The 13,831-nt window shown below is 35.6% G+C and overlaps 1 protein-coding gene across 1 annotated transcript in view; it reads left to right on the forward strand.

Moving 5' to 3' along the window:
- LOC139143587 (DNA primase small subunit-like) overlaps window positions 1–12,616 on the forward strand; it is a 39,037-nt gene extending 26,421 nt beyond the window's left edge. The window contains exons 2-12 of the mRNA XM_070714036.1: window positions 1,167–1,324; window positions 1,714–1,820; window positions 3,933–4,006; window positions 6,276–6,412; window positions 7,064–7,122; window positions 8,155–8,267; window positions 8,794–8,891; window positions 9,121–9,323; window positions 10,274–10,353; window positions 10,545–10,643; window positions 11,875–12,616. Of these exons, the coding sequence (XP_070570137.1) occupies window positions 1,167–1,324; window positions 1,714–1,820; window positions 3,933–4,006; window positions 6,276–6,412; window positions 7,064–7,122; window positions 8,155–8,267; window positions 8,794–8,891; window positions 9,121–9,323; window positions 10,274–10,353; window positions 10,545–10,643; window positions 11,875–11,894 (1,148 nt within the window). The 3' untranslated portion in view covers window positions 11,895–12,616. The remainder of the gene's footprint in view (window positions 1–1,166; window positions 1,325–1,713; window positions 1,821–3,932; window positions 4,007–6,275; window positions 6,413–7,063; window positions 7,123–8,154; window positions 8,268–8,793; window positions 8,892–9,120; window positions 9,324–10,273; window positions 10,354–10,544; window positions 10,644–11,874) is intronic.
- The last annotated feature ends 1,215 nt before the right edge of the window (window positions 12,617–13,831 follow it).

A 13,831-nucleotide genomic window follows, 5' to 3' on the forward strand; every position in this document is an offset into this window, starting at 1 on the left:
AAAAAAAAGCAGGCAGATTCTCTCCCTCCATTCCAACTTTCAAAAAAAAAGTGACCCCTTCCAGGCAAAAGGTGAAATTTTTAAACAATATCTCGATACACACACACACACATTATATTTAAACATTCTATCATTCTGTTCTGGTGAAATTGTTGACATGTCAGTTATAGTATAGGAATTTCACATTTTCAGGGTCTTTTATTACACCATTGCTTCTAGGAGTAACTTTCAATTTTGGACAATATTAAAGTACACTCCTACGGGACATTTTAATTTTAGTTCTTGAGTTCCAGCTACAGAAATAACACAACGTTGAAAGTGAATAAAAAATCCAACAACAACATGAACATATTTTATGTTGATGAAAAAGTTGTGAGACATCAAACAACACAGAAATTGACACAAATGTTGTTCCTATCTTCCCGAAATACTACACTCAACCAAAATCTGTAGTATTTTGTATATTAACGACAGATATGCCCAAACTCTTTGTGGCTTGAACAAAGTTTATAGAATGACTGATATGCAAATGAGCCATGTAAATATGAAAAATGGTTGAAATATTACAAAGTCAAAAAGTACTGGCTCTTGAACTTGAAATGTTAGCTATATTCCTGGTTTGATGCAAATTCAAGTGTGTGCCTATCAAGCTGACAGGATGACAATTATGTAAATGAGCAATATAAATCTTGAACTAAAGCTGCATGTAGTGGTGATGAGGCCAATTTTACAGACCAAATGTCCCACAAAGAATTACACAATTGCATAATCAATATTGTGAATCTGATATTACAAAGAAAGCCATCAAGGAGCTGCCTTTACAATATTCCATTTCCTACCAGAACTGCAGTCACTGTGTCAGTGTTTCTGAGATGTATCAAAGTAGATCCGGGGTCCTACAACTTGGGCTATCCAACATATTGGGGGAAATTGTTGTACCATACTTTTTGATATCCAAAAAACCCAGATCTGTAGCATCATAATAACCAAAATATGTGAAATTAGGTCAAAGGTTAATCAAAGTCATCCAATGCAGTACACTTTGGTTCAGTTTGGTTTGACAAAGTCTAAAATAATCCTCCTTTCAACTGTGAGAGAAATCTGGAGAAAACACTGACTTATCTGTGTAAATCTCATATCAACTGTGTAACTATGTTTTATTACAGTACCCAAGACCTATTTGAACCATCGAGAGTTTTCTTTCACCTTGAAGGATGATGTATACATCCGTTATCAGTCATTTTCCGACCAACATGACATGGAGAAAGAAATCCAGAAAGCCTGCCCTTACAAGATTGATATTGGAGCTGTTTTCAGCCACAGAGTAAGTAAACATACACATGAAAATATTTACCGGTATATGCCCGGGTATAAATTGCAAATTTGTAAAAATTGAAAATCCATCATGTATATATCCGAAGAATCATATTAAGTGAGCAGTGATCTTGCAGACACTTTATATGTACATTGACAATGAACTTTTTCTGTCAGAAATTGTCTCTGGCAAGACAAAATATTTTGAACAAATACAATTCTGTTCAACGCATGGAAAGTTGCCTCAAGCCTTTAATACATGGTATTGAGTAAAACTGGCGGATCTTAATATTGAAATTTATGCACATGCAAAAATGTCCCAACAAGTTTAGATCTTTGTATTTTTTTTAATGTGAAAGTTATATCCGTGAATGTTATGATTAATGTTGTTCATTTCAGCCCAAAGATCATAAAACTGTGAAGGCTGCATCGTTTCAAGCCTTGGAGAAAGAACTTGTCTTTGATATTGACATGACAGATTATGACGATGTCAGAACTTGCTGCTCGTAAGTATCACTAGCATATTGATTGCTGTTGTGCTACCTGCAACTTCACACGTCTAATGCCAGCTGGTTGGTCAAACTTCAAAATGCTGAAGGTAAAATATGCTTCAGGTACCAGTCAGACTCAAACTTACAATATTGTTTTGGCCTACCACTTGTTGGGGCTCATTTTGAAACTTATGGAGTAAATAAAGTTTTCACTGGTTTAGATTTGTGAAACTTAGGAATTTTATTTCCCCCACAGAGATAATACACGAAATGCAGCCATTTTGAATTTCAAATATCATTTAGTGTTGGGTAATGTGTCTCTCCAGTACCAAAATTTGCTTGATGACCCCCTGATTTTTATTCTTCATTTTGAAAGAGAATGGTGGAAAGTTTACTTGAGGAAAATTTGAGCAAAAGTTCAAGTCTTTTAATTTTGATGTGCAAACTGCCTCAAGTATCACGGCTTCTTGTCCTTGGATCAGAATTTCTGAAAAATTTCAAAAAGTGTAAGGGGTGTCTTTGCATTTTATATAGATTTGTTGTGAAAATTTTAGGAATACAAGGGATGATATTGGTTTTTTTGTTAGTAAAAAATTGATACTTATTAGTGTCTTCCACAGTGTTGACATAGAATGCAGTCATTTTCAATACCACCAAATAGCAGCCAATTTAAGTATTTCATCATGAACCCGTAATCACTCAGTCTGGCTATGTACGGTAATTGTGTACATTCCCAAGACAGGAGAAAAAAAAAGGCAAAAACAAAAAGGTTCTATTGCATCACAGGGCCTGTTCATATCAGTGAGTCACTCCACCGCAGGTGACTAGATGTTTATTTACTGTGTACTGAATCACATCTCAGATCACTTGTTCAAATTTGCAGTATACTCCTACTGACACCAATACCAATACATTCAAAATTGCTAATCTTGGAATTCAAAGTATTTATGTTCTGTCCTATACAGTGTTTATTTACACAGCGTACATAATCTGTGTAAGGTCAACCTGTTGATTAGTCTCTCTTTGCTCCATAGCAGTGTTGATAGTACAATTCTTGATTGCTAGAATGTTTCTCGTTTATCTCAACCCATTCAAAAGCAGCAGCTTTATCTCCATTCCATGAGGTACTTTTGGCTGTTGCTATAGAAAGGTTAGTGCTAAGCAACAAGGCTTCAACCCAGCAATGTGCATATCAGGGAGTGCAGATCGTATCATGATAAAATAAGGTTGAGTTAGGATTGTCACCTTACGTCATCATGTACCGGCAAAACTAAGAAATTATTTAAATGATTGTTGGATTAGAGACTTTGAAACAATCTCACTCTGATGTGTCTCTGTCAGTGTTGATAATTTTGCTTTTTCGTCCAGGGGGACTTATGGTTTGGGTTCCGTCCATCCATCCGTCCGTCTGTTCGGTATCGCGGTTATGTCTGAGCCAATTCCTTTCAAACTTGGTACAAATATAGTAGATATACACGTCTATTGTTGGCAAACATAATTAGTGCTAATTTGCATAATTAGTGATTTTTGAAAAAGAACTCTGTTTCTTAACAGATTGCACCAAGTTTGACGAAACTTTGTACACATGATGGTCACACATAGCTCTAATAGCACATAAAGGCATTTGTCAGTAATGTGTCAATTAATTGCTAATTTGCATAAATTATGAATTTTCATTATTCCCCTAATATTTCAATAAATATTGACTCAAATTTGATGAAACTTCTTACAGATTTATACATACCAGAGCTGTAACTTTGTGCAAAGACATTTAGCAGGATCATGTCAATTAATAGCTAATTTGCATATTTGATGAATTTTTGTAATTAGGGTGCTCTCAAAAAATACCTACTCAAATTTGATGAAACGTGGTACATGTGGTACAGATGTTGATATACCAAAGCTGTAACAGTATGCAAAGACATTTAGCAGGATCATGTCATTTAATTGCTAATTTGCATATTTAATGAATTTTCATAATTCTCATTATATGTCAAGAAATGCCAACTCAAGTCTATATATTGTCCAAATTTAAAATTTCATTTCCAGACTGTTCAGATTATTATTTTTTGTCTTATTGTGGTCCTTGCACCATTATGATGTCTTTTGTCTTTTGTACTTCCACAGGGGAGCTGACATTTGTGAGAAGTGTTGGCCGTTGATGACAATTGCTATGAAGATACTGGACAGAGCTTTGGAAGGTACAAATACTTCACTAACTCTGACCAGCCAATTTAACTTTTGATTTAAATGATGGTTGATGTATGCAAGCAGAAATTTAGTTTTTTTCATGAAAACAAATAAAGAATGTGTAGGATTTTGTGACTCTGTAATATTTTTACTCTTTCTGTGATCAAAACTGAGATTGTTACATGTTGTCCACTTTTCTTAAACTACTAATGTTCAACAACAAACATTTATTCTGACACAATACATCTAAGTGTCACCTGGAATAGTCACATATCATTGACCTGGTCATCCCCAATTTGTTGTACAGAGGTCCACACTCACCATTAATTATTATTATTATTATTATTATTATTATTATTAAACTTTATTGTCCCTAAAAAATGGGAAACTTGTCTTGCAATGGCACAGACAAACAACATTAAAACTACGTTGATAATAAGGATAATAATAGTGATGAGTTTGGGGCTAAACCATGGTGATGTAAGAGTTACATACAATTTATCAACTACTGAGAAGACTTATTTTATTTTACTTTTAAATGGGATAGCTTCCCCTATCATCATGGCCACAATCAATGCTCCCTCTAAACTCACAAATTCATTTCAGGTAGTATGCACCTTGAAATTCCAAATGGCTGCCATCCCTGTGTCAACTCTAGGGAAAAAATAGAATTTTCGATTTCCAAAAAACTGAGAAGATTGAAATTCCCTTACTTTAGGAGCTTTAAAATTAGCCCCACAAGCAGAACACCAGGAAAGTATTAAAGTATTGGAAAAAAGTCTTACTATCTATCCCTTAGGCACAATCTGCCTTAATTAGTTCAGAAATTTCAGGATCTTTATTTGCAACTGTATAACCAGTACATACAAAATTTTCTTCAGTCGGTGAGCTCTTCTTGAGTCAGGAGTGTATTGATTTAGCTTCCATTGCTCACTTGTTGTAATCTGCAAAAGCGTGGGCTTGACCTTTTCACCATATTTCCTCTGTAGATGTCCAACTTCACAATGGAAAACAGTGCAACTTGGCCAAGCCATGATGGTAGAAGCTGTCACGTATTTAAGAGGCACTCCCGCTTGGTAACATTTTTAAAACACATTTTTTTAATGCCAATGGTCGATATTTGACGTGGCGACTCCACGCAGATCGCGAGATATCGATAAAAACATGTCATTTCCCGAGCGTATTTTTCACATCCCGAAGTTTTACGACCGTTTCTGGTTATGACCCGAAATCCCCCGAAAGTGTGTTGTTGTGCTGATTGGCGATATTCTAGGGAGTCCAAAAACGTTTGAATGACGCAATTAATTTACCTCCTACTGCGATGACTTTATATACATCATTATCAATGCCCTTACCTCTGATAATTCTTTTTTAAAACTTCTCCTTAGATTTTGTCGTTTTCATTATTCTCAATCAGTTGTATTAAATTTTTAAACAATACCACATAGATATCAGTTTTTACGTGTAAAATATTAGTTGCCTCTGATGACTACATTTTGTCGTCTGCCACACACATACGCGTGGTTCGATACATAGTGGCCGCCGCGTGGTATGCGCGCATACCACGCGGCGGCCACTATGCATACTATGTATCAACCGCACCTATCTGTACTAGTCACCTATGCGAATTCTGGTGGAATCAGCAAAGTAACTTTGTTTTTCGTTTTTTTTGCCGAGTCAGTAGGACTCGGCTTTCTCCCACGGGACATGACCGCTTACCGACGCGAGTGGTATTGCAGTGGCATACAGCAGCGTAAGCGTAGACTCGAACTCCATAGCTTAGTTGACAATGGCCCCAGTGCCGAACGTTCTATGTTCGGAAGCTGAATTCAGGTCGGCCACCGGAATTCAAACTTTAACTTTTTTGAGGACATGTTTTTATCGATATCTCGCGATCCGCGCGGAGTCGCCACATCAAATATCGACCGTTGGCATTAAAAATATGTGATTTAAAAATGTTACCAAGTGGGAGTGCCTCTTTAAGCTTAGGCTCTGTCAAAGTTGTTCAATTCACAAATTGTCCGTAAAATTTAAGAGACTGCAAGCAGTATCCTTTAGACAATTTTGATACTTCTAAAGCTTTCTTGTCTTCTGAAATCATTTTGTCTAATTCTCAAAATTTTATTTTTCAACAAAATATTTGTATATCAATGAATGAAAATTAGAAATTTTTGTTTGAGAATCATAACTGCTCTAATACCTCTTGTTGCTGTCAACTTTTTTGTAAATCAGTTTGCAGTTTAAAATGTCATTTTTTTCTATCCTGTGTTCACTTTTCAGAGGATTTTGGATTTGACCATCGTTTGTTTGTTTATTCTGGTCGTCGTGGTGTTCACTGTTGGGTTGCTGATGAGGCAGCGAGAAAATTATCCCAGAATGCACGTTCAGCCATTGCAGAATATCTGAGTCTTGTCAAGGTGTGTCTCCATGATAAATTTTTGTAATGTGTGTTCAGTTGTCAAGATTTCTTAGTATGGAGACAAAGACATGACAGCTTTAATGTTACTTTTTAATTTTCCTTATGATAATCAGTAGACTGATTAACAAAAATGTTATTTTATTGGAACGATCACGATAAGAAACATGTCCATCACTTCAGACTATCAGTTCATCCTCATGTCCCTATAAAAAGATCCACAATCACCAATGATGAAAATTTGGTTTCGGCCAAAAGAATTGCTTTAGAGGAATCAGTCCCTCTCTAAATGGCTTTGGCTGTGGCATCCGATGGTAAACGATGTTTTTTAATACATTCCATGCCCAGTGATTCGGATCTCTGTCCAAATTAATTTTTCAAAATATATCCATCTGAAATGTTTCATAAGACATGAAAATGATATTTACAAGAAAGATAACACAGGCATCTTATTAACACTGTTATCAAAGCGGAAATCATAAGAATCACTCGCTCACAGCTCAAATGGGTTAACTGCAGCAAAAGAGACAAAAAATAGGCAGCCTTTGTAAGAACGTTTTCTATTGCTGCATTTGCAGGGCTATATTTATTAACAAAATATCTAATTTTTGATGGGTGCTGATTTTTTTTCTCAACTTTTTTTTGATGACAGGGAGGAGAGAACCAAGTGAAGAAAGTAACGCTTCATGATCCACTGCATCCATCTGTCATGTGAGTGTTTTGTGTGATTTGGTATTGAGGGACAGAACAATTAATCTAAGGGGGAAAGGGGCGGAACAATAGATGAATGGAGGGAAGGGACGGAACAGTAGATCTAGGGATTGACAGTGTGGTCAAAAAATTAGAAAAACACAGGAAAGAAGAATTTGTTGATATCTTTTTCAGTAATGCTTCATTCATTAAAGACAACTTATTTTTTCTCAAGAAAGTTGAATTCTGCAAAGAGATGTTATTCTCTATCAATTCTCCCTTAGAAAATAAATTTGTTAAGCTTGAGAAGGTAAAATAGTTTACCTGTAATTCTGACCACTCCTCAGGATCTGATGATGCACCCTTAACTAAATGTACCTATGCTTTCGTACATATCTTTACGGATACTGCCGTACAATTGGTTCACCATAGTGAAATCGGTTTGTTATTTTCGCCATTTGGATCATTACTGTTTCCGGATGTCTAAAGAGACAGTTTTTACTGTAATTGCACACATCAGTTTGACCAGAAAGTGCAGCCAAATAAATGTTGATGGGTGAGAGACAGATGGTTGATGTAAAGCAAGTAATGTCATAATGTTAATAATTCAACTGTCCACACTGTAGAAAGAAAATACATTATGCAGTCGTACATTATTTTTCCTCTCAAGTCCTTGGTAATGTAATTGATTTTCATGATGCCCATAGATTGGCCTTCAGGGGCCTTTTATCCTGTGAAGAGAGAGAAATTCAATAATATCTTTACATACCCTCGTACAAGTCAACCAACTTCCTGTTTCTTGTTTAAATGAATTTTCTGGCTGCTCAAACTGCTAAGCTGAGTACAAGTATATTACGTTCTTATATATCAGTCATAACCAGTTAGTGAAAATTGGTTATGGCTCTTTACTGGTGTTTCCTGATTGTGCAGTGTGGCTGATAACAGCCTGCAGGAAACAGGATAATTATCAAACATTTTTAACACGCAGAATTTCACCCGAAATGCAAGACCTGCTGCTAAATTAAGTCATGTATACCTTTTTTTCCCTGACAGGAGAGCATATAACATCATTCACCCACACTTTGAAGATTTGGCACTGGACAAACAAGACATCCTAGGTTGCAAAGAATCATGGGAAAAAGTTCTAGCGCTTGTCCCAGATATTGATATCCTTTTGACCTAAGTTGATCAACACGGACCTTTTAGTGCAAATGTACTTCAGTTTGTCACACATTTATCTATAAATTTTATTTTTTATGCAGCTATAGAGAATCTGGTTTACTGCAATTTAGTTCAGTTGTTAGTTGAATCCTTGCTTATATTTCAAATTTTTGCTCATGCTCGTTCAGTTTTAAACGTTTGAAACCTACACCTTTTAATATTGGTAATCAAAACCAGTTCACAGAAATTCACTTCACTCAAAAATAATCATAAATTTCTTCATACTGCTTCAAAAATGAAGTTTTTCAACAATGCCAATAAGTAAACATTTCATAAAATGCAAGAAAAAATTCATAATTCATAATTCATGACGTGTAAAGTCGATAAATTACTGGCTTTTTATGAATTGTGCAATGTGTAAAGTTTTGCATATTATACAAGTTTTGCCAAGGGATCAGCTTTTAGGAATGGGCATTGCAGATGTGATGATAATCTGCGTGATACATTTACTTGAACCTTAACATTTCATACAACTTCGGGAACAGCTCCAGAAGGACATGCTGGAAGGTAGTAACTCTACAGAACGATGGGAAAAACTTAAAAAAAGAGTCAAGAAGGAGGTTGAAAGGGTGAGTGAGTCAATAACTCCATCTCCAAGGAGACATAGGCTTTGCTAACCAAGGCTACACAACAGGGTCATAAAGAATACCGCAGTTCGTTTCAGATCCATACAGGGAGATGACCCACTTTCTATTCAAGGTCATCCATAAAGTTTATAATGTACTAGAAATACTGCGGAACTTCTCATTATTGAAATAAAATGTGTTCACTTTCTTATCGTTTTGTATGTTATCTCAGAAATCCTGCAGGAAGTCCACGATGTGTATACAGGATATTATGTTTCAATACTGCTACCCTAGGTTAGATGTCAACGTCAGTACTGGCGTGAACCATCTGCTGAAAAGTCCATTCTGTGTTCATCCAAAGACTGGCCGAGTGTGTGTCCCCATCGATATCAAAAACGTAGAAAAATTTGATCCACAGACAGTGCCCAGTATAAGGTAACAGTGAAATTTTTTCCAACATTAATGAATAAATATTTCAGATTCATTAACTGTATGCAAAGGTGTTGGTCTTTTTGTTTCACAGAAGACAAGCTTCAGCATATCTTTAGATAATTTTGGTCAAGATTACAGATTTTAAAAGACAGTATACTTTGAAAATTTGGATGCTGTACAAATCTATTAATTTTGGGGGCAACTTATTTTGGTTTAGATACCACATGTCATCCTTTTGCCTCGTATCAAGTGGCAGTAATGTGACTGAAACAAATGATGTACCAGTGTGATGTTGTGAAAGGTCAACGATACAACCAAATGACCCTGTATATCGGCATGATATTTTCAGTGTCACTGTAACTTGATGCAGGCACAATAGAGAGAAGTACATTCACTGGCCTTATTGAAGGCAGACACCGGAAATCCGTGATGTCTTGTCTCTTTTCAGTGAACAGATACCCTGTTGCCTTTGTATGCCAATCATCACTGACCCCTTTAACTTGACAGAAATTAGAGCGATGTAAGAATGTTCAAAACGCCGCTTTCTTTTGATGATCGACTCCCCCTACCCTCAAATACTTGAAAATCACACATAATAGAAGTTTCTATAGTACTCACTGCTAACAGTGGTTTTGTTGTCACTTCGTCACATGGTAGGCACGTTTATTTGAGAAAATATTTACATACTGTGTCTTATCCCATGATATTTTCAGTGAGATGGGCATTTAGTATCGTAAGATCATCATTGAAATTTTCAATTGTGTCAGAAAAATTGTGAAGTAAAATAACTGATTTTATAATCCTGCTAAGAAAAACTTAGGAACAGTATTTTTTATCTCTTGTCTAATCTTGTGATTTTTGGCGGAGTGGTTCTTGTTTGGCTTGCTCACTAATTCATTCATGTTTTTGTCTGTAATTAAGCATAAAATCATAAATATTTATTTCTATTTCAGTCAACTTTGCCATGAATTAGATCATATGGAAGATAAAGGAGATGGAGAAAATGATGAACCTGTTGCCAAGAAACGGAAAGGTTGGCACGCCTCATCCACCATCTATCATGTGAAAAATTCGAGATTTGCACAAACTGAAAATAAACAGATATGAGCTAGTTCCAAGAAGAAGTGTTGAGGAAGTGTTTTTATCTTTACTTATATAACACACATTTCCGGTTTCGCTTCATCTAATTTCAGTTTTTATTCCTCTTTTCCATACTTACATCAGATTACAAAAGAACAAGTCTAAATTCCAGTATCCAGGTCTTTGATCGGTTTTTGGAAAAATTGGAAAAGACGTGGAAAGGGAAACTTCTCCAGCAGAGTGGTAAGTTGGTAACCAGGAAGTGTCATGGGAGGATGGGGGTGGGGCGGTAGGATGGGGGGGGAGGATACCATGGAATTTTTGAAGGGGATTGTATTGGGGAAGGAACAGTCTACAGAGCAAAACCTGTTGAAGTTTCATTCTTCCGCTTTTGGGGAAAAAAGAAGTCTTGAAAACTCAAAAATACAAGTTATTCTAGAAGAAAATATGCATGCTTTGTCTGTTTGAGAAAATAAAAATGTCAGACCTAGAAAGTGAAATATGAATTGCATTTTCCTCATCCTGATAATCCCTTTCAAATTTAACGTCCATCACTACATTCTGGATGTCTAGTTTGATTCAGATTAAATTGTGCAGCCACATTATTTCTCCAGACAGTTGAAAAACTTCTCATCCATAAATAACAGCACATTTACTCCAAATCATTTATGAGAGCTTTGATGTGTCCAGAGTGTTTCATAGAACTGCATGTAATGTTTCATGATAAGAATGTTGTTTCCTTTGCTTTGAGCAATGATTATAAATTGAGTTAGACATGGGGAATGTCATATTAGATACTTGTTACACATGTGGCTTTGCAGTGTGCCCCAGTGTTTTTTGCTTTTATCGTAATAAAAATGTGTTAATCAGTCAAATGAATAGCTATATTATTTTGAATCAACCATATTCTGAAACAGTTCACCATATCAAACATACCATTTTTCTTCTCAATATCTATCATCTGTTAAATGAAAGATATTGCTGTGACTGCTCTAGACATTTTTCTCACAGAAAATCAAACAAAAAGAAGGATTCAATGAAGTCATTCCATATTTGATTTATCCAACGTACTCAATTTATCCAAAATATTTGCATATTTGTTTATCCACAATATTTGCATATTTGTTTATTCAAAATATTTGTTTTCCAAAATATTTGCACATTTGATTCATCCAAAATATTTGCATGTATGATTAATCCAAAATATCTGTGCTTGTTTAAGTGTGTGATTCTTATTTAAATGGCAGGATTGCTCAACTTTGAAAAGCTTTTTGTTTCAGGCTTGGTATTTTACACATGTGGTCATAAGTGTAGATTGTATCAGAAACATGCAAATTTGTTCTTTAACAAACTTTTTAATTCATTCGGAGTACCAATCAGGAACTCAGAATATATACCAAAAACCATTATTCCGTGAAAAAGTGACCTTTTTAATGATTTTTATGCAATTGCATTATTAATGATTTGTTTTCAGACATAAAGAAGGAGTTTTGAAGAAAAAGAATCAGAGTTTCATCGAAGACATATGAAACCATCAAATTGTGTCTCAAGAAGGTTGAAGAAATGATCAGAAGGAGAAGCAGTGTTTGAATTTTTTTTCAAATAGATGACAAACTGCCATCTAGGTTTCCAAGGAAGGGGTGAAGTTCTCATAACTTGTATCCACTTTTGTTGATGTGAAAAATTGCAATCAGAATACAGCCAGCCTACCTATCGAAGAGCCAGTAAATTTGTATATTGTCTGAAAAATGAATACACTTTAACAGAAAGCATATGGGAGGAAGCAGCAAAACAGGCCAGCAGTCTTCAATTTGATCATTCTTGTGTCTGTGCAAGCATAAGCATAAACAAATTTACTGTTTCAAGAAAAGCATCAATCTCGTATTGACAACTTTCAAGGGGCATTTACAAAAACGATAATTCGGTATTTGAAATCCAAAATTCAGTTTAAATGTTTCTGTGAATATGTGTCTACAAATAAAGTGATGGACGTGACCTGTATAGATAACTATTGCCAGTGTGGCAAATACATCAACTGAACAATGGCCTTGTTATCTGCTATGTTACCTTCAGGTGCGGCCCAAACAATGGAAAAAATATTTGGTCTCTCAGTGTGTCACCTAAATATATTTTTATTTAACCTTGACATTTTTGTGGTTGACATTCAGATGTTTATAGCTCCCAGTATGAATAAAACTTCTTTCATTTTACTACAACCACTCATCCATCGTCCTAAATTTTAATTCTCTCTACTCCCCATGTCCAAGACACACCTCAAGGGAAAACAATGCAAGCGACGGAAATCCAGCAAATCCATTCAGCTTTCAGTGATAGTGCCTCGGAAGTGAAAGACTTAAACTTTTGCTCAAACTTTGCTAAGTGAAACTTTCAACCATTCTCTTACCAAAGAAAGAATAAAAATCAAGGGGTCACCGTGCAAAATTTGGTACTAGAGAGACAAATTACGTGAGATTTCCCAATATTTGAAATTCAAAATGGCCGACACCCCTGTGGTACTTCTATATGGAAAAATGAAATTTCCAATTTTCGTAAAACTAATACATTGTAAACTTTCCTCATACCAAGAGCTTTACAGTGAGCCCTTACAAGTGGTAGATCGGAAGAGAATTGATAAATTTTGAAAGCCTGAATTTTTGTCTGTGAGGTGCATTCAGCTTTAAGGCAATCCTCTTCTTTCAGATTTGATTCTACAGAAGAATTGTCAGTTTGTTTGAGCGAAGTGGGAATAAAGCTTAAACGATCTCACACCACCCCCTCACTGTTTTGTTTTCATTTTATCCACCCACATTACTTGAAAATGAAAGTTGTGTGAATTAGAGCTTGTCAGTTAGAGGTTGAAAGACATTGGAAACTATATTTTCCTTTCAGTTTAGCTGACCAAGTTTCTCACGGGATACAAAGTTAAATATATCTGACAGTAATTTGTCAACTTTATACAGTCATAGGACAGAAGTTCAGGTCTTCAAATATTGATGATTTTTAAAATTAGCTTTTAGGTAAGGTACATGCACAGTGGTTAACAGGTTGTATACTGCCCATCAACACATTCCTTATGTCGTACACATCTTTCTAATCTTTTTACTAAGTGAACAAGGCTGAGTTTATCGATCACAATAGACATGAATGAAAGGGGCCATGCACACTTTAGTTACCACACTTCCAACCCATGGCTTGAAATCAAAGAGCAAACTGTAATTGTATTTAGCACCGATATTTGTGAAATTCTTACCACATAGACGGACTGATTACGGTATGTTGAATGAAAATCATTTAAAATGAAAGAAGCTTTACATGCTATAGTTGCCACATGATACCCACCCACACCTTGGTAACAGAGGACAAACTATATCACAAGGCTAGATATGGCAATGGAAACATCCAATCACAGAAGAGATCATCCAGTACCTGGT

This window comes from Ptychodera flava, chromosome 11, assembly GCF_041260155.1.
Source record: "Ptychodera flava strain L36383 chromosome 11, AS_Pfla_20210202, whole genome shotgun sequence".
In the NCBI taxonomy this organism is placed as follows: domain Eukaryota; kingdom Metazoa; phylum Hemichordata; class Enteropneusta; family Ptychoderidae; genus Ptychodera; species Ptychodera flava.